Here is a 19,299-nt window from a genome sequence, read left to right as displayed (position 1 = left end):
ATAGCTCCCCAATCGCCAGGGTTAAAACCGGTGCCATGATCTCGGATAAATGGCAGCTCAGCAGGGGCACGAGACAGGGCTGCCCCTGGTCGCCCATGTTGTACATCCTCGCTCTGGAGCCGCTGGCAATCTGCCTCAGACAACAGTATGGGGAGATTGGCATCCCCACAAAGGAGGGACGCACCTCACTTCGCTGTATGCCGACGACATCCTGTTATACCTGCGCTTCCCAGAGGAAAACTTGCAATTTGTCCTGGAGGTGATGGAACATTATGCCACCCTCTCGGGCATAGCGGTGAACCCCAGGAAGTCGAGCATGTTGCCCCTGGGGAGATACAGAAGGGTCCCAGTGAAACACTTGCCGGTCTTGCCTATACCCTGGCAGACCAGGACTTTTAGGAATTTGGGCATCGATATATACCACTCGGTTGAGGACAAACAACACGGAGTGGGCAGTGGCAGGCATTAAGAACCGCATGAGGTTCTGGTCTAGGCTCCCTTTAGCCATGATGGGTAGGGCGGGGCTGCTCAAGATGGTGGTCCTGCCGAGACTGCTGCACTTCTTTGTGAATATTCCAAATATGCTCCCTGGACGGTTTTTCGGGAAACTCCACAGCTTATGTAGGGGCTTCATCTGGCACAATACCAGAAATAGGGTGGCTTTATGGAAGTTACAAAACCCGAGTGATAAAGGGGGCATAAACTTACAGAACTTTGAGCTATACTATCTGGCAGAACAGCTTCAGTACGTGACCAGGTGGCTGTCCGAGGAAGAGTCTGCCGAGACCAGGCTTTTGTACAAGGACTCTGCCCCTTATTTCTTGAGGGAGGTGGTGTGGTTGCCAAAAATTGAGGTGCAGGGGAACTCTGGGCTGGGAAATCTGGAACAAAACGTGGCAGCTGGTGGGAATCCCAACCCCATGCTCCCCGCAGGTGCCGTTGGTAGCGGTATGTGGGGAGGACCCGCAATTGACAATAGCGATCCGTAAATATTGGGCATCAACGGGACTTGTGACCCTTGGGGATGTATGGCAAGAGGGTGAGGCACTAGACTTCAGTAGGCTGATGGAAGATACCGGGGTGCACGTAGGCCCACACATTACTCATACTAGAGTCATTAAACGGGTGTTGGACAGATGGCCTGCGGGAGTGCTATCCAAGCAACGAGATATGGCCGAGACAATGTATGATATCTCGGAGGGTGGGCATGATGTGTCCTGCATATACGAGTTACTGATGTCCAGGGTGGGTAAGGAGGTGCTGCAATTGAGGAGGTGGGAGAACACCTACTAGATGGACAATGGGACAGAGTCCAGAGGTACCACAAGAAGGTGTCTCGCAACGCAAGGCTTCAGCAGATACAGCTATATGTCACCCATAGGGCATATATGATCCGCGGTAGGATTGCCAAGTTCGGGAACCCAGCGGCGCAAAAGTGCCCACGGTGCAGGGAGGTGGAAGCAGGGCTGATACACATGTTCTGGGCTTGCCCGGAGGTGGGCAGATTCTGGACAGAGATCAAGCTACGCTTGGCGGAGAAAGGGATTGCATTGGAGGTGGAATCAGTATGGGCATGTTTGCTGGGGGTGTTCGCCAGACCGTGTAACCTAAAGCACGTTAGTAAAATGAAGGACTTCGCCTACATTCTGGCCAAACAAAGAAGCAATGTGCTGGAAGGCCGCCCAACGTCCCAGGATAAAGGCGTGGTGGGCGGACCTCCTAAAATGGGCAGACGCAGAAACGACAGTTTGGTATGAAGCAATCAGTAGGGGTGGGGAGGAAGAAGTGGGACCCTTGATAGAATGGAGGCAACTGGTGACCACATTAGCAGGCACCCCCAAGGCGGGTCCCAATGAGGACACTGCGCAGGAGACGTGAGAGCAAAATGAGATACTTGGGCGGGCGGCATGGAAATAGGGGCTCGAGTTAAAGGGGGGGGCACAATGTCGAATGTACGACTACATCGCAGTAGACTTTAATGTAAATGTCCTCTAGGTTGTAATGGTTTGTGTGTTGTTAACAAAAAATAAAAAATTGAAAAAAAAAACTGAAATGCCACATTTTTTCTTTTGCACTAATATTTGGTGTACTGACATAAATGGGCTAAAGACATGACAGATTATTATGAAATTATCGGGTTTGTTTGTTTTTTGTTGAGAATATGGGATATAAATTTAGTCTACAAGAATGTATGTACATGTTTGTATCATAAATCCTAACGTTATGTTATATGCACTTTCTCTATAGAATGTTACATGCCCCTGAAGAAGAGTGAGTGTCACTCGAAACGCGTTGGGCCCTCTTGGTATCATCACCATGAATAAAATGAAGATTCTTCTGATCCATTTTTGACTGAACCGATTTTCTGAAATCCACTTTTGACTAATTACCACATAGAACAGTGTGATGCCATGTAATATTGACTACTTGTATATATGATCACTTAAATTACACAAGCTGTTGGTCTGGTTTTCCAGACACAGGATAGTGTGCAGGGGACGCGAGTTCCCAAATTTCCAAGACCAGCGCGTTGCCCCTGTGCTATCCTTTCTTTCTTTGTTTCTTTTGTCGTTTTCTTTTGTCAGATAAGGAAAGTGGTTAGGTTAGAGTAGGGTCCTGGACAAAGGATTTTGTGAACTTCAGACATCCTGACTAACACTTTCGACTTTCTTTTGGTGTAGCATAGGGCATAGGCTTGAAGACTTATGAAAAGTAGGTGAACTTGAGAAAAATAAAAAGCCTTAAAACAAGGCCTCTCCAAGTCCGGATTCTGACCTGCCACAGTCTCTTCAAGGCAGTGCTAAAATCCCACAGCAGACTAGTCATAGAACTGGAGGCTGTTTATATTAGGGGAGAAGACATTCACTAGCGTAATATTATCCATGTCCAAAGATACAAATAGTGAGAAAGATGACAAATTCAACTTATGTCGTAAAAGCCATCTTGTTCGGGAGCCAAATATGTTTCTTGAAGCATAGCTATACTAATCTTATGCTGTGGCATAAAAGGTCATGTTTCTTGACTTTAGCCAGATAAATCGACCCCTGGCCATTCCAGGACTGAACCTTTAACACTATGCATGCATGCCCAGTCATAACCGAGATAAGAGCATTCCCCCCTCCAATTCTGCCCACAAGTCCACCCGCCACCCTTTCCAAAATAGAACTACTTGCTCACTTTAACGCCCACAACATCACCTGCACAACTCTTCACACCCCCCAATCAACCTGAAATCTCAGTGGCTCCATCAGCCTACCTCCCAACACCACTGAATGCAAACCAAGACCCTAAGAAAAAATAAAAAAACAGAAAACACCAGTGCTCGACCAGCCTGGACATTTGTACTGTTGCACCAAAGGTTTGTGGTTAAATAAAGTATGTTGCTGGCTGCTGCATTGGTCTGAGAAACTGTGGTTAAAGTGCTGGTCTGAGAAACTGTGGTTAAAGTCCTTACCACCTGTGGTAAATAGAATCGCTATGTGGTGTTTCCTATGGGTCATGCGCAGATCAATCTCATGGATTCTTTGAAAAGTATATTTTATAATCAGAAAAAACATTCATCCACAACAGCCCTCCTTACTCAGCATTCACAAGTATGTTTATTCAGATATATAGCGTGTAGCCAACACATGTTTTGAATAGATTGGTCTTTCTCAAGGCTATTTCAGAATGGGTTAAGGTTAGGACATTTGTCAGTTCAGAGAGAGTCATATATCAACAAATATAAATGATAAAAAAGTATAAATGTAAACAATTATTAGTGACAAATCACAATTATATGCGGGGCAATCAAAGTAAAGGAACAGCAGGGAAGACAAAAAAGATAAAATCTTCATTAGTAATTACTGCACAAAGATGACTTCTGTGTTTAGTATATGAGATTCTATTCTTACCAATTGATTACTCTTGTAGATCCTAAATACTTGTCTTTTTGGACAGAAGTCAATCTTATCCCAATTCAGTGTATCACTATAAACAAGGGGAGTATGCATTTGGTTGCTAGTCTGACCACTGATACTAATCTTGAAACATTCGTTAACTATTAGCTATATTTGGCTTAACCTTTAATTGTGCTTGGCTGTACATAAAGTTCAGCATTGCTGATGCAAATCTCCTTAACTTAAAATGTTTGGAGGCGCCTCTTGTTGTAGGTTGTTACAATTGAAACTGTAATTCAATTAGAAGTTAAAAAAAATGTGCTATCATAGTTTCTATTTATTAGTAAACTTCTAGATGCTATCAGATCCACTTAGGATAGGGACTTGCCTACAAATCTGTTGGAGATCTATCCACGCTGTGTTCAGCGTCCTTGGCGTGTCACGTAGCTTATCAGTGGCTGCCATTTTGTTGCTTTATTTAAATTGTCAGTGACGTTAGGTGCGTACGCATGAGGTCATATGCGGCATTGGTAAACAGATTATATGTCCTTTTGAGGAGTTGCCTTTTGTGTCAATGGTTCTTGATTTGCTATTTGCCTCTGCAATTGATATTGGTCATTCTTACAGTACCTCTTATGCTATATTTTTCACAATGAATTCGATGAAATGAAGTTGAATGTTAAAATAGTTCATTTGTTCATGCTTAATGCGTTTCTCTCCATTAATAAGCAGTATTTAATCAACAATATTACAAAAAATGTAAATAGTTGTGGTTAAACTCAACAACCGTAAAAGAATCCTTAAAAAACAAATCTAACAGATCTTAATAAAAAGTATTTCAGAAACTGGGCACGTTTGAAAAAAATCAATACAGCACAACCCACTTGTACAGAATCCACCCACAGCAAATAACACAATGCTAGCTCATAACGTCGAAAACCCAGGCCCAGCAATACATGTTTCAAAGTATATTCTCCAATTGCTGAAAAAGCAGGGCAAAACAAAAGAAAAAAAAAAGTGTGCCACGTCCTCCTTGGGTGCCCCACAAAGCAACCATGATTGATCCACATCCCCCTTAAGCCACGCCGCCACCCAAGCTCTTAATTGAATACAATTAAAATGCACCCTCAAAACAAGGATGCGTTGAGACAGATGCTGTGCCCAGCTCAGTTACTTCTGCAAACCAGGGGATGTAATGATCAGATGTCTCCTATTGGCTGGCCTCATAATCTCCAAGAACTCTTAGTCCGAATAGACTGAAATACACCATCCTTTGCAGAATGTACAACCTTATTAGATAAAAGAGCTGCTGTAGAAAAACAGTAACACAAACACGCATCCAACAACACGGTTTTCACATACCTGAGCCATGGAGTCCTCAAATGAGAATCTCTATGCACAAGATAGCGAACTAATTCCTGGATCAAGATAGCTTTAGTGGTACCCCAAATTCTTAGCCAATGACTAGCAGGCATAGATGCAACCAGGCTGGTAATAAAACAGCAACCCAGTTCTTGATTAACCCAGGTAACCACAAATGCTCTTAAAAAAATAAAAAAGTGTTCTCAGCCACCTTGATAGATCACTTTTACCAAATCCCCACAGCTCCAGGCCATATCTTGCCACAGAAGAAGCTTTACCATGAAAGACTGAGCACCAGCTCAATCAGCTTCATTTTGAACGACCCCAACGCTCTGGCGACCCCCCCCCCCCAATTTCCTGTTTAAATAGTTATGTCTGCTTCTCAACATGTGCCTCCGCTCCAAAATTCAAAGACAATCTCACCTCCAGGTAATTGAAGTGATCCACTCTTAGAACTAGCTCCCCCTTGCAGAAGATAGCTTTCCACCTCTGGGGACACTTCCCCCTGTGACAAACGATCACAGCTGATTTCTAAGCATTTACCTTCAGATCCAGGGTATCCATGAAGCAGCCATAATCCTCAACGAGGCACTGAAGGGATCTGGGGGTACGAGCTGCATAGGCAAGTAAAGGCAAACACCTATTGCCCAGCCTAGGAAAGTCAAAATTCAATTTAATTAAATGGTCATAAAGACCATTTATATAAAGACAAAAAAGCAAGGAGGCCAAAACACAGCCTTGACGTAGCCCGCATTAAACTTAGAAAAAAGGGGTACACTGTCTAGCAGGTCCAAACCTCACACAAGCCATCATTCAAAGGTATAATCTCTCTAAGAGATCCACCAAGGCGCTAGGCCAAATAATGGATCTGAGCATGCTCCACAACCAAACAGGAGTAACGTTGTTAAACGTAGTACTCAGATCCATGAAAGCCAGAAAGATGGGTTCCTCCTTGATGAACTAAGAATGCGCCACCACTAAATAAAGATTCAGGGCCTGCGGTCTTCAGACCTGGTCTGAAGCCCAGCTGGATAGGGGAAAAGGTGTTTGTACACTACCCAAGACTCCAGTCTCTCAAGAATGGCCCTCCCAAAGACCTTAAACACTGAGTCTAGAAGAGAGATAGGTCTATAAGACGCTGCTAGCTTTTAGTCTCCACTACTTAGCAAATGTAGATGGAAAAAATCTCTAATTGAGTTATAACCTTATGTGGCCAATTCGTCCTGTATTAATTGCAAATGATATCTCCTATAGGGTTGGACTGTGTGCCACTAATGCTGGCTGGTATAGATCTTCTCTATTGTATTACTATGAACGCAAAGTATATTTAAACAAATCTCTTTTAAGTCTATAGGAATACATTCATTTCATGTTCAAAATATGGTCCTACCAACGCAGTTCTTAGTCTACAGACCATCTTAGCTTGAATCCCTTTTAGCTTAAGTTCAGTCACCTCCTCTGGCAACTCTTTGTATCTTTCAGATAGACCGTTAAGCAAAATAGAGCTTAGAGTACTAAACCAGGGACTGTACTTTTCACCCACAGAACACAGATCTTTTCTAATATGTTTGAAAACTCAAACCTAAGAAGATTTCCTGCAATATATGTCACAGAACACGACAATATTGTCATTAGTGGCCTATCCATACAGGTTGTTAGGAATATTCAAATCCTTAGATCACTACATGATGATACAGACCCGTCCAATCTGCAGTTCATAGAAGGACTCAATATCACACAAGATAATCTACAAATGAAGGAGCTGAAGAATACATCTCAATTTGTTTCTTCGATGCCACAGGATAATGTGAAAAGATCTATTCCACAGAGCAGTAACTGATGCTGAAAATGACTTTTGGAGGGGCAGGGCCTCTTAGTCCTCGTCCTACCACTTTTGTGTGTGTGTTTTCTCTATGTGTTCTGCCACGGGGGTCCAGCCTGGACCTCTGGCAGTGCCTTTGTTCAGGTTTTCTTTTTGGTGAACACCACCCATGGGATGCCCTTATGGCACCCATGTGGGGGTACACCCTTGTGCCCCATGAGTGTTTTTGGGGCAACTCTGTTGCCCGCAGAGCAGGGTATGGGCTTGTGGCAGCGGCTCAGAGTGTTCTGCATTTTTGGGACACCCAGGCCCTCCCATAGGAATCAGTGGATGGCCACTGTAGCCTTGTGGTTTCTATTGCCTTTTACCTTGTTTCCCAAAGTCCTGGGAAGCCCTTCATCTGTCCCTTTCCTCCTGACTGGCTGTTAGGCAGAAATCTCATATATGGCTCTGGGGCTGCCTCCCATCAGACTGACTGGAGCCTTCCCAGGGGCTGTGTGTCGTGGGTGCACCCTTGGGGAGGCACCTGTATGAATGGAGTCTGAAGTGAAATTACATTCTGTGTTGTGGATGTCTGCAACATAATGCCTGAGACAACTATGATTGAAACTGGAGTGAATGCAGTGTAGTGTGGTGAAAGGCTGGGTGCCTACCCAATCCACATTCTTTGTTATGGGTGTCTGTGTGAGGTGAATGGCCTGAATGCCTGTGAGCCCGATTGGCGGCCTGCATGAATGCACTTGTGAATTATTGGCTGCTGAGCCGGGCTCAGCCTGAGTGAATGGAAACCAATGTGTATAACAGGGGACCTCTGTCATGATGCCTACCTCCAAGGAGCCAGACAGGGCCCGGCACCCTCAGAGGCAGGCAACATGTATACTAGGGAAGTCCCAGCCACCCCAGATAGGGGCTCTTTGGACTCAGTCCTGGCGCCTTTGGCGTCAGGCTTATAAGGGATAACAGTCCTGGCACCATCGGCGCCAGGCTCATACAAGATATGGAAGGAATAGTGTTTGGTGCAAACTTACCTGGCAGACCATGCTGCAATTTCCTTACCTGGCAGATCATTCTACAACTTCCAGATGAAAAAGGAACTACTTAACCACACGGGTGTGGCTGGTGGCAGGATACATACCTTCAGTGGAAGGATACATACCTGGGACTACTTGAAAGGCTATTTAAGCCACGCCCAGACAGCAAACCACGCTTCGCGTTGTTCTGCTCATAGCAGCTGGACGCTCACCGTGCCTGCTCCTGCTCCAGTCCTCGACCACGCCGGCCAGCATCCTGGAAACACCTAAGGATAGAAAAGGGAAGAAGAAACAGGTGAAAACAAACCTTACCTGATAAAGCTGCATTCCGGATTCAGCGCGCCAACGTTCCTGCAAAAAGACATCATTTTAAATACTCACCGCTTCGCATACATCTCGGTGCACTTCTCTTACCTGCAAGTGGCGCCTTCGGCTCTGCGACGCCCATCCGGATCTCCTGCAGCATTCCAGCACCTACGGGGAGACGAAGAGAAGAAAGCAAGGTGAGAAGGGGAAAATAACCAAGAAGCACTTACCCGCCAAGCTAATTCTCCTTACCTTCGGGTCGATCCCATTCCTTGGGCAATTCAGCACCCCGGCCCCTATGGGGAAAAAGCAAACATCACATTAGTGAATGCACGAACCGTAGCAAACGAACTATTTTAAACTTACCTGCTTACAGGTCGGACTCAGCTTCTGCTTCGTACCAGCTCCATTTCTTCGGCATTCTCGAACTCCGGCCCCTAAGGAAAAAGAGACAGGAAAAGACAGTAGTGGGCCTACACCAAAACTCACCTGAAATCAGGTTTTCGACGGAAACCGCCCTCAGCCCGGAGTCTTCCATTACCTGCAAAAGAGAAGAGGAACAGTTTAGACTCAAGCTTGCCATAAACATTTACGGTACTTACCGGAACAGACAAGCGAACTCGAACTTACTATCCAGTGACGTAACTGGATCCCAACGCGCCCCTGCATCAGAAGCAGGATGGAGAGCTCGCCTTTTCAATCCCTAAGGTGAGTCTCCACAGGGAATTACAGAAGGGTTGTAAGGAGGGTGAGAAGGGGAACGGGAGATCAACACAAAACCTGCAGAGTATTAACCCTTCCTTTTCTCTCACAGAAGGGTATTCATCCGAGCCAGAGAAGCCGGATTTGGGAACCCAGCCCACTCCATCTTCAGGGTGCTGAACATCTCCTTCGAAGAGGCCACTGCTGTCCAGACCACGCCCGCGCCTCCGTGGGAACCAGGTGAGCGTTACAACCGCTCACTCACCAATTTGTTCTGAAGTCAAAGTTGAAGCAAGATGAAGCTGTTCCCTTGAGCCCATTTGGAGGAAGACGTCTGCTGCTGAATTTTCTTCATGTAATCCGAAAGCTGCTGTGTTCTTGCAAGGACTGATCCAAGAGAGGACGTAGTTAGAAACCGTTTTGCAGAGCTACAAGGGACCATCGTGCACCTGCTACTTTTCCTCAGAAGTACCCTGGAAGCCAGTCCTGTGTGTCTGCCGTCCGGAGAAGGGGTCTTTGTGAGTCCAGAAGAGGAGTGCTTGGACATCTTGAGTCGAAGAAGTCCAGAAGTGTCACCCAGGGTCCGGAGGAGTGTTCATGAGCGCTGGAAGCCCAATTATCTCCGAGAAGAGGGGGTACCCTGGCATAGTGCTGCTTGACACCCAGAGCTGCGAATGTTCCAAATCTCTTGAGAATCCTTCAAGGGACATTCTAGCCATGACAGCTGACCACTTCATCCTGCGGAAGAAGATCCCAGTTCACTGCGTGCAGAAGAAGGTCCGCCGGTGAGATTCCCGCCACCAAAATCCGAAGAAGATTCCGGAGGGTCCTGTCTTGGTGAGGGTCTGTTGTCCAGTCCAGAGGTTGAGTCCAGGTCACCAGAAGCCAACCAGAGGGCCGTAGTATAGGAGTTGGTGCTTTGAATTATAACAGTTAGACTCAGCATTGTAGCATGCACATGTTAGAGGGTTCCATGTAATAATGTCGCCACAAAAATCTCACCATGCAAAAATATTGCTGAAAAATGGTAGTTTTTGGTGGTGACATTATTGCATGGAACATGCGGGGGACACCCCCGCAACCCCTAAACTTTATATTTTTTTCTTTTTTAAAAAATATTATTGATTTTTTTTTTTTTTTTTTTTTTTTTTTGGCCCCTGTCGCCATATATATGGTCACCCAAATAATATTGCCACAACATTTTCCCGGCGATATTATTTACAGCGACCATATATATATGGCGATATTATTACCCGATACTGTTAGAGTGGATTTGAACTGCAACTGGGGCCCAGTGTGAAACTTATTACTGGACTCAACAATGTGAGTTTAAGGCAGAATTAAATAGATGCCAATGCACAGAGCACATGCTTGAAATTGCACTTTGCTCCAGGATATTTCAATGAACTGAGCTGCACTGAATATAATACTAATATAGATTAACATAGGAACCAAACTCCATTTAACATGTAACTGAATCCCTTAATAACATTCAGTGCAGATTAGTCCATGATGAAATAAGCTGAATGCAGATTTGGAAAATGCATGATGCTCTGAAAATGGGAAGTTAAACGTGCAGGCTGAATATGCGCTGGGTGATAAACTAAAGAAATGTGAAGATCCGTTCTACTGAAAACAGGGTATTGTATTAGAGCAGGAAGCTCAAGGAGAGATGTATCTTTTGCTCTCCAGCAATGAAATCATGTGCCATTTCAGTGGAATGATCTGCTCAAGGTGAGGTGTTTCCCTTGAGTGACAAGGGGATTTGATAAAAAGGGTTTTGAGAGGGAGTAGCATTCATTCATCTTCGGGCACTGGGAAACGAAGGAACATAGGCTGACTAGGAAGACGGAATTCAGTGCTGGCAAGGTGCCTGATGCTGAAGCGGTCCTTATCTGGGTTGACCCTGGGTGAGGGAAGCGGAAAGGTCGGGGCGGGGTGGGGGTGGGGCGAGAGACCTTCATGCCAAACTGAATCAGAAATACTGCCAACATATCTAGGTAAATATGAAGCTAATTGAGAGGCTGCTGTTTTTAATGAGGTCAGGTAGTTGAGATTAAGTAGGTCACTTCATTTTAGGTCCTGTCTAGCGAAGTCTCACTGTATTTTTTTTAAAGTGTATTTCTCTTGCCAAGTTCCTTGATGCCAAGGACAGTCGGCAAGACTTGGCATTGATAAAGCGCTAAAAGCTATTGCACTGTGAAATACGTGGGCAGCATACGTGTCATTCTGTGTAAATTGAATATTTCTTTTTCTGATAAAAAAAAAAAATTCCAAAGTAACTATTAGTTTCATTACATTTATTCCGTATTCAGTGCCTTTTATTTGACATGCATAAAGAGACAGAGGTGTGGTAAGAGATATCCCAAAGTAAAGTAGCTGCCGTGAGCTGTTCATCTAGCGAGATTTAATGAATATGCAGTATTTCAATTGCATGCTTTACAATTGTTGAAACTCAGCCAAAAGGGGTACTGTGGTATTGTACATAAGGTTCCACAGGAAGGCATGAGCCATCCATCCAGAGTGTATCAAGTCCAGTATTTTGTTTGTTGTTAGCTACCCTGGTAAAAATAATTATTAGGCAATATTCTGAAATTAGTCTTACTATAAAAATACCCCCAGTTACCACAATATATTACCAATGATTATAAAATGTCACCAAATACCACCATAATAAAAAAGAAATAACACAAAGTAATGCATATAACCCCAAAATATATCCAACAGTTCTGCAGCTGCTGCACCGAAGATCCGAAAGTCGGTAAACCGTGAAATTCTGAAACCCGACACCTACTTATGCCACTGCACCCGTCGCCACTGAAAGGCATCCAAAGTCCCCAGTGGTCTTATCTCCTACAGCCAGGCCTTTTCGGAGTCCACAAGTTGCACCTTCCTAGGACTTCCACAGCCAGAGTAACAACCGTCCAAACAAGACCACTGCGATGAACGAAACTGCTGTCTTTCCGGAAGTATCTTGTTCCTCTTTATCTCTTGGCCACAGCATCCCAGCGACTCCTTCTTGCAAAGGGGATCCATCCTTCAGAGGTCCCATCGAGTGAAGCCAAGAAACCCTGCCCCTTCGCTTGTCAAGGCACCAAAGGTATTGTGACGTGGAAGGGCATCTTCCAGCCTCAGGAGTCGTCCAGGGGTCCCACAGTCATCTTGAATCCTGTTCTCCTGTAGAAACTCAGGTATATTGGGGTGGTAGAAACTGCAGAAAGAAAGCAAAGCATTATTGAACATTTTTGGACTGGGCTTTAAGAGACAAGATAATTTTCCATTACAGGTTGCCCAGGTTGGGGGATCCTCAACACAGTCTTACTATTGGAGTCTCATGAAAGTAGACTGCCCATGTACTGACCCTAACCTGCCTTTCTTCCTTACTCTATTAAAGTACACCTTACTTAAGAATTCACATGCCTCTTTTAAACTGTCAGCAGTTGGTGCATTTCTACTGAATTTAAGTCTAGTGTGGTACCACAGAGTGTGTATTGTGAGAAACCTGAGGGTATTCTCCCAAGCAGACCTCGAGAATCCCTTATTCGGATGGCCAGGGAAGGGCAGGCACTCTCAGATCCCAACCCTGGGGGCAGAGGAGCGAGGGAGGATCACTTGGGTTGGGGAACCCAGGGTTATGCCCTAGGTGAGACGCAGTATTACACCAGGGAAGAGGACGAAGTCCTTGAGGCCTTTAAAGATTATTCCAAATTAAACACCCTTCCCCACAGTCATTCTCCCTTACCAAAATCCAATAACCCCCTCTGGCTGTAAAAACTGTAAGTGTATAGTGTGGGATAATGTTCTCAAAAAAAGAAAGAAATGTTCACCAAATGATAAATCAGGATGGTATGGCTGGATCTCTCTTCCCCACGTTTTTAACACAGGACAAGCCATGACTTTTGAGCACAGCACCCCCTGGGCCTAGCCAGCACAAAGTTACAGTTCCTTTCAACGATGCCAGGAGCTTCCGGGACCAAATCTCTTAAAAGTCTCTTACCTTAAAAGGCCGGCTGTACCGAAACAAAAACAATAGACAAACAAAAGATCCTTTGGCAATCTTTTCAGGTTGGACGACTGTTCTTCACCCCTTGGATCCCCCTCAGCTGTGGCTCTGATCCTTCTTGCTCTTACGTCAGCTTCCCGCAATTGGGTTCACAATGGCCTTTCACTCAAAAATGTATCACTTAACAGCCTCAATGTTCTTTTCACCAACTATCCATTGTGGACATCCCTCAGCCGGGTACACACTGGACGTCACAATGTTCATGGGTATATTATTATTTACCCTTAATTCGCAGGCATCCCTCGGTCAGGTTCACATTTGCCACAGTTCAGAAAAGCTCTTAAGTTCTTCTCTTTATTTAAGCTCGGGTCTCAGTCCCGAGTCAGGCTTCCCTTAAAGCCCCCAGTCAGGCTTCACACAATTCTCTTAATATCTAGGTTTCGGGCGTGTCCCTGGTTACCATGATTTGTAGGCATCCCTCAGTCGAGTTCACATTTGCCAGTTGCACTGTTATCGCTTTTCTCTCATGTGTCGAAGACCTTTGAGTGTATGAGGGGTTTTGTTCAACCCTCTTGGGACCACTTTGACACTTTACACTAGCCACTCCTAAAGCCTCTTTGTCGTTTAAGTTTCACCAAAACGACACAACCCCAAAAAGGCTCCAGTCAGAGTCCTTCGAATGAACGCCTCCCCCCGCAACGCCTGACCACTGTGCTTCTGAACCTTTTACTACGGTTTCTTTAAAGTTCAATTACTCAAGTTTTGTTAAACAAGGTTGCCGCCTGCAACCTTGGGCCCAGCACATTTCGGTTTCACTATCCGTCTTCTCCGACTCACCGGCTGTGCTGAACTTTTGGAATCTTCTTGTCTCGGGTGTCAAGGACGGCACCTTGGTGGCAAGCGCTTCACCCCGCTTTGACTATCAGCGCGGGAGGGCCCTGTGTGCTTTTGACACCTATCCCACCACAAGCCAGCTGGACTTCCCGGTCTCATGTTTTACCTTTGAGAGGCTTTGCAGGTTTGAGGTGAAAAGAGCAAGGGCAATTCCATCCTCGTCGTCTCTCCAGGTCTCTCTATCTTTCTCCTCCATTTGACCTGCCAGTCCGGAATAGCTGCTACCTCGTGCGTTTGCCCTTTTATCCCTGTGGGGAAGGGAAAGGGCCGTCAGGTGTGTGTGGTGTTTGTCAATTGCCCGACTCTCCCTGACCCTTGTGTTGGGACATGTCAGGTAAATGGCTTTGTCGTTAGTCGCTTGTCTTTCACGGTATGAGAACATGTTTGTGTCAGGAAAGTGGGTGGAGGGTACAGTTTCTAAATATCCTACTGGGCAGGATGGGGAAAACGGGTCATAAGAAATGATATCCCTTGTCCTAGGTGTTATGGTGAGCTCGGAAGAGTGGGTTTTGTAGGATTTGTGAAAGGAGTAGGAGGGATTGTGGGAACTATAGTGTTTTTGTCAGTCGACGAGGAGTTCGGAAAGTGATAATCAGAGGGACGGGGAGAAGAATTACTGGGAGTACTCGGGTAGGCAACCGGAAAATAGGGACTCTGGGAGTCTCATGAACTGTAGGTTGATTGCCACTAACAATACCCTTTTCACAAGCCCCCTCCTGACCTGTGATCTCAGAGAAGTCTTCAGAAGGTTTTGTCAGATGAAGTTTTTTTCCTTTCTCTCCAGGCTCGACCACCATTCTTCTTTCCTTTCTTCTTGTATAGGGATGGGCTCCCCCGGAGGCCACTTTGCCTACTGGCAGTGTGCCCAGCAGCGCAAACCAGGAAAAAGCAGAGGCTGAAAAAACCCTGGATCGATGACTGAAGAGATGGTTTTGGATATGCAGTCCTTGAGGTGAGAGGCTAGATCGCCCTTGTAAATATAGCCTGGTAACAAAGGTTCGGTAGCGTCCGGAAGAAGTGACACTGTGGCACTACAGATCCCAGAATTCACTGGGAGTAAAGCAGCCCATTTGGGAGTACGGGACGGAAAGAATCCTGACTGCAGAAGCCGGAATAGACTTGCAGGAGTAAGCGAAGTTTAATTATACAGTTTAATAAACACCCTTGAACTGTGATCACTTGTTTCCGTCTTTACTGTTGCCACCATGAGTTCCATACAGTAAATATTTGCCATTATTTTGAGTAGTACTGTGAGTACAAAGTGTTACTATGTATATATTTTTTATTGAACCTTATTTTATATAAAGAAGCTGTGTAATCAACTAACATAGTGTGCTGACATTCCTTTGTGGGAGCTTGGGGACTCCCTGTACTTTAGAACCAGCCTGCATCGCCTCCCGAGTGCTTAAGCCTTGGTTTCTCGTCCACGCTACCATATAGAAAACCTTGGCTGGGGTGGTCTTTGCCTCTGTCTCAATCATATAGAGGGCAGAAGTATAGATACCCCCTCCAGTCTTTATATTAACTACAGACATTCATAAATACGTGCCTGCCAATATGGGTAATCGCAAACACAGTCAGCTTCATCTGTCCAAACCACAAAAGGGAGGCACTGGAAAGTTTGGCCAATTGTTAACTTTGATGTTTCACCGGATCCCGTCACTTCTCCCCAGAGGGATGGGGGGTGCCTTCCCTTTGAGGCTAGGGAGGTGAGGACACTACCAAATAGTCCCCCTAATAACAAAACTTGAGTCTTATCCCCATTTATTTTTAAGGAATTCACCAACCCTCTTGCACTTGAGCCCATAAAAACCCTATGTCTGCAGAGAGTGCAACTGAAAGTATTACTGTGTGTTACTGTAACATTCCCTCCCTTCCCTTCTTGAGGAGATTTCAAACCACTGAGACGAGGGAGAACAAAAATAATGGCACACCTTTTTCTAAGAGTACTGAGAAGGGGTGGCAACAAGGAGGCATGAAGAGTATATCATGGAAACAACCAAAAGACTAAAACTGCGCTATGGTGGGTTTAGCTAGGAGAGATAAAAACTGAGAAAGGACTGAAGGAAGAGAGAAGCGGGCAAGGAGACAGCAAAGCCCTGCAAGTTCAATCCCTGGAATGTGTCAGCTGTGCAGAGAAGCTGGTCCTCGAAAGAGGACGCAGAAGAGCGAAAGCAGCAGAAGAAACCTGTGAGCTGGCAGGGAACAACTCACTCCAGTGCCGGGAAAGTCAAGGTGGTGGTGGGAGCTTTGGGAGGTGGACCGCTCGGTCCAACAACAACGCAGAAACAGTCAGCCCCAGGCACTCTGGGAGCTGTGCAGCAGAACCAAAAGAGGCGACGGATTAACAACAATCCACCCGCGTCCCCGGGAAGAACCGGACACGTGTTCCCAACACAAACAAGGTAATGGGAACTGAGGGAAGCCGGGTGGGGTCCGGGAAGACCAACCAGAGAGTGGAAGTTGCATCGGGAGTAATCTCCCTCATCACAGTAGTGATACCCAGAGAACCAAGAGTCAAAAAAGCTTCTTGAGTAATCTCCTTCATTACAATAGTGATGCCTACAGAACTAAGAGTCAAGAGAATCTCAGGAGTAATCTCCCTCGTCACATTAGTGATTTCCAAAAAGTATAAAAAACAAGAGTGCATCGGGTGGAATCTCCCTCGACACAATGATAATTCAAGTTAGATTAAAGAGGATCTTAGACAACAAGAGCTTTCTGGAGATAATCTTCATAACACCACAGCAGAGGGAATTACTGGAACTGGACAACAAGCTTTCAGAAGCCCCTGGGAATAAGCAAAGAGACATTTGAGGACCATTAGGAGAAGGGAGTCATTCTCCTGACCATACTCTCTTTGTCGAATTAGAAACTAGAGCAAAAGATTGATGAAAGAGATAAAGACTGAGCCGGTTTACCAGGAGAAGGCGGCCATTCTCTTGGTACCACTTTATGTGGATGCTGAACGCTTTTGTAGACTAGCGGCAGGTCAGAGTAGATTTTTGGACAGAGAACTGACTTTTTATTTGGACAAACATCCAGATGTGCAACCAAGTCGATATTTGTTTAGGCAGGGATAACCCTTTAGAGATAGGGAGAGGTAGTAGGACCTTTTCTTCATTTCTAAAATAAAACTTGTTGAAACATGCCACCCCATTGCCCGACTCCTTACTCCACCACACCACATAATTATTAGAGAGACCGGCAAAGGTGGTAATGTTGTGATTATGCACGGACAGGATATCAAGCTGGCCCCAACACACTTGCAAACACTTGGTTGTTATGAACAATTGAAGCATAACCCGGTTAAAACAAGAACAGCAGCAGCCAATCTATTACATGATTTGAAATTGACAGAAGCTGGGAGCTAGTTAGCTCCTGCTTGTAGCTTAGAAGAGCCTGGGTAGCTTGATATTCAAGGGGAAATTCGCTCAGAATCCTATTGGCCCAATCCATCAGGCATGTATTTTTTGAGCATCCATCGATCAATCATAAAATACATTTCAATGCATCTTACCTTAGTTTTCTCACATTTACACAAAAGGGAAAGGGACGCGTCCGGTCATCTCGTGCTAAACTTAGCCGTTGATCCATTGCTTTTAATTCAAGTACCCTCGAGCAGTAATTCAGATCACCCGCCCCTCAAGCAGACATCACTATACACTTACATCCTTTTTCACAACACCAATGCACGTCTCATGTCAATGTCCTGTATTGTCGCGTCTCCATTGAAATGTCAAGACACCTCTTTCCTCGACAAGTATAAACAGAACCTTTCTGATCAGACAGTTGAGTTTCTTTTTCCTTCGTGCCAGTCTATTTCATTGCAAGCCTCCCTGACTTTTGCACTGTTCAACTATCTACCATGAATGACATACTGAGATCAGGTACTTACACTACCTAAAATTAATTAACTCAGTAACGGCTTTTAAAAAAAAAAAATGTATATTATGCTCAAATGTCCGAACAAAACCATATTAAAAAGTCTATATTTACATGGATTCTTTTTTACATGTGTCAATGGGAAATTTCAAAGCTTGTGCCTATTATTTTTGTCTTTGCACTATCGTTATTGAAGCATGGCTGGTTCATCTCTTTTTTCTTTTGCATTGCATTTTAATGTAAAATCTAGTTTCGTTAGTGTATACAAACAACTTTTGTATTTTTCTCACTGTTGATTTTGTACTTATTCAATATTCAGCTACTATGGCAACAATTCAACCCTATCTGTACAAGCCCAAATATTGAGAGGAGCAAATGGTTGAAAGGGAAAGAAGCTAAAATGCTGGGGAATCAGATGAAAGTTGTGATGATTAATCAACGGAGCCCGATCCGAGTCGCATGGAAGATGTTTACACATGGTGTACCTGCCATCGATGTGAGGTGATGCCAACAGTGGTGGAGAACTGCAGTCGCAGACAAAACTCTTACATAGCCGAAGAAGACACCACCACTATGCGTTACCCACCTGCATGACTTGAGGACAGCCTGCCTTACAAGATCTGTGCTGTGAATGATGATGGTCCTAATACACAAACTTCTGGCAACAGTTCACCCTCGTAATCGGAGTAATGAGTATATTTCTTCTTTATACATTGCATGTTTGACAACCAAGTCCACTATCATTGTATATTGTTCTCCTACATCATTATAACTTTGATGGATCACCAACAAAATAATTTCTCTGGTAGTTGAAAAACATTTCTGGTTCTAATCTCAAGCCAAAGTATTCAACATTCTCTTTAACGACCAAACAATGACATTTCTTTCACCTATTTTTTAAAGCTTTATCTAGTCAAGCATCATCACCAGAGTAACATTATACGTACAGTTCACTTAAAGACAATCAGCAAAAACGGAGTGGAAACAGACAATAGAGGTACCATTGCCCTGCTGAACTTTCTCCAGTGACAGCATTTTTCAACTTTCACTTTACATCCCCCAATTCCAACCCCCAAACCACTACAAAAATAACATGGCATAGCATATGATATGATATGATATGGCATTTATAACGCGCCTATACACAAGAGTTTCAAGCAAGGCAAGGGAGGGGGAACCGAGGGAAGACGGACAACGATCCTACTAGGCCAGGTGTCATTCAGATCGCGCAAATGCATGGTAAGGGGGAAAGGGGAAAGTGCAGGAGGTAAGGGGGAGGGGAGAGTGCAGTACATGGGATAATAGAATAAATAGCAATAGTAAAGTGCGGCCAGCAGGTGGCAAGTGCAAGGTTAAGGTAAGTGCAGGCATCAGGTGTCAAGTGCCGGTAGTGGGATTGTAGGGATACAGAATACA

At 44.9% G+C, this 19,299-nt stretch overlaps 1 protein-coding gene across 11 annotated transcripts in view; it reads right to left on the bottom strand.

Moving 5' to 3' along the window:
• The window catches only part of RCBTB2 (RCC1 and BTB domain containing protein 2), a 1,530,600-nt gene that overhangs the window by 1,407,921 nt on the left and 103,380 nt on the right, over nucleotides 1-19,299 (bottom strand). For 2 of the 11 annotated variants that reach the window (XM_069639843.1, XM_069639839.1), the window contains exon 2: nucleotides 11,896-12,312. The exons of the other annotated variants lie outside the window; for them this stretch is intronic. Coding sequence is in view for 1 of the 2 variants with exons in the window: in XM_069639839.1 (XP_069495940.1) it covers nucleotides 11,896-11,929 (34 nt within the window). In the remaining variant the exon portion in view is untranslated. The remainder of the gene's footprint in view (nucleotides 1-11,895; nucleotides 12,313-19,299) is intronic. 11 annotated transcript variants of the gene reach the window in all.

Source organism: Ambystoma mexicanum, chromosome 7q (genome assembly GCF_040938575.1).
Source record: "Ambystoma mexicanum isolate Mex_15411 chromosome 7q, UKY_AmexF1_1, whole genome shotgun sequence".
Classification (NCBI taxonomy): domain Eukaryota; kingdom Metazoa; phylum Chordata; class Amphibia; order Caudata; family Ambystomatidae; genus Ambystoma; species Ambystoma mexicanum.
The sequence above is the reverse complement of the archived record's forward strand: the minus strand, read 5'-3'. Positions and strand labels throughout refer to the sequence as shown.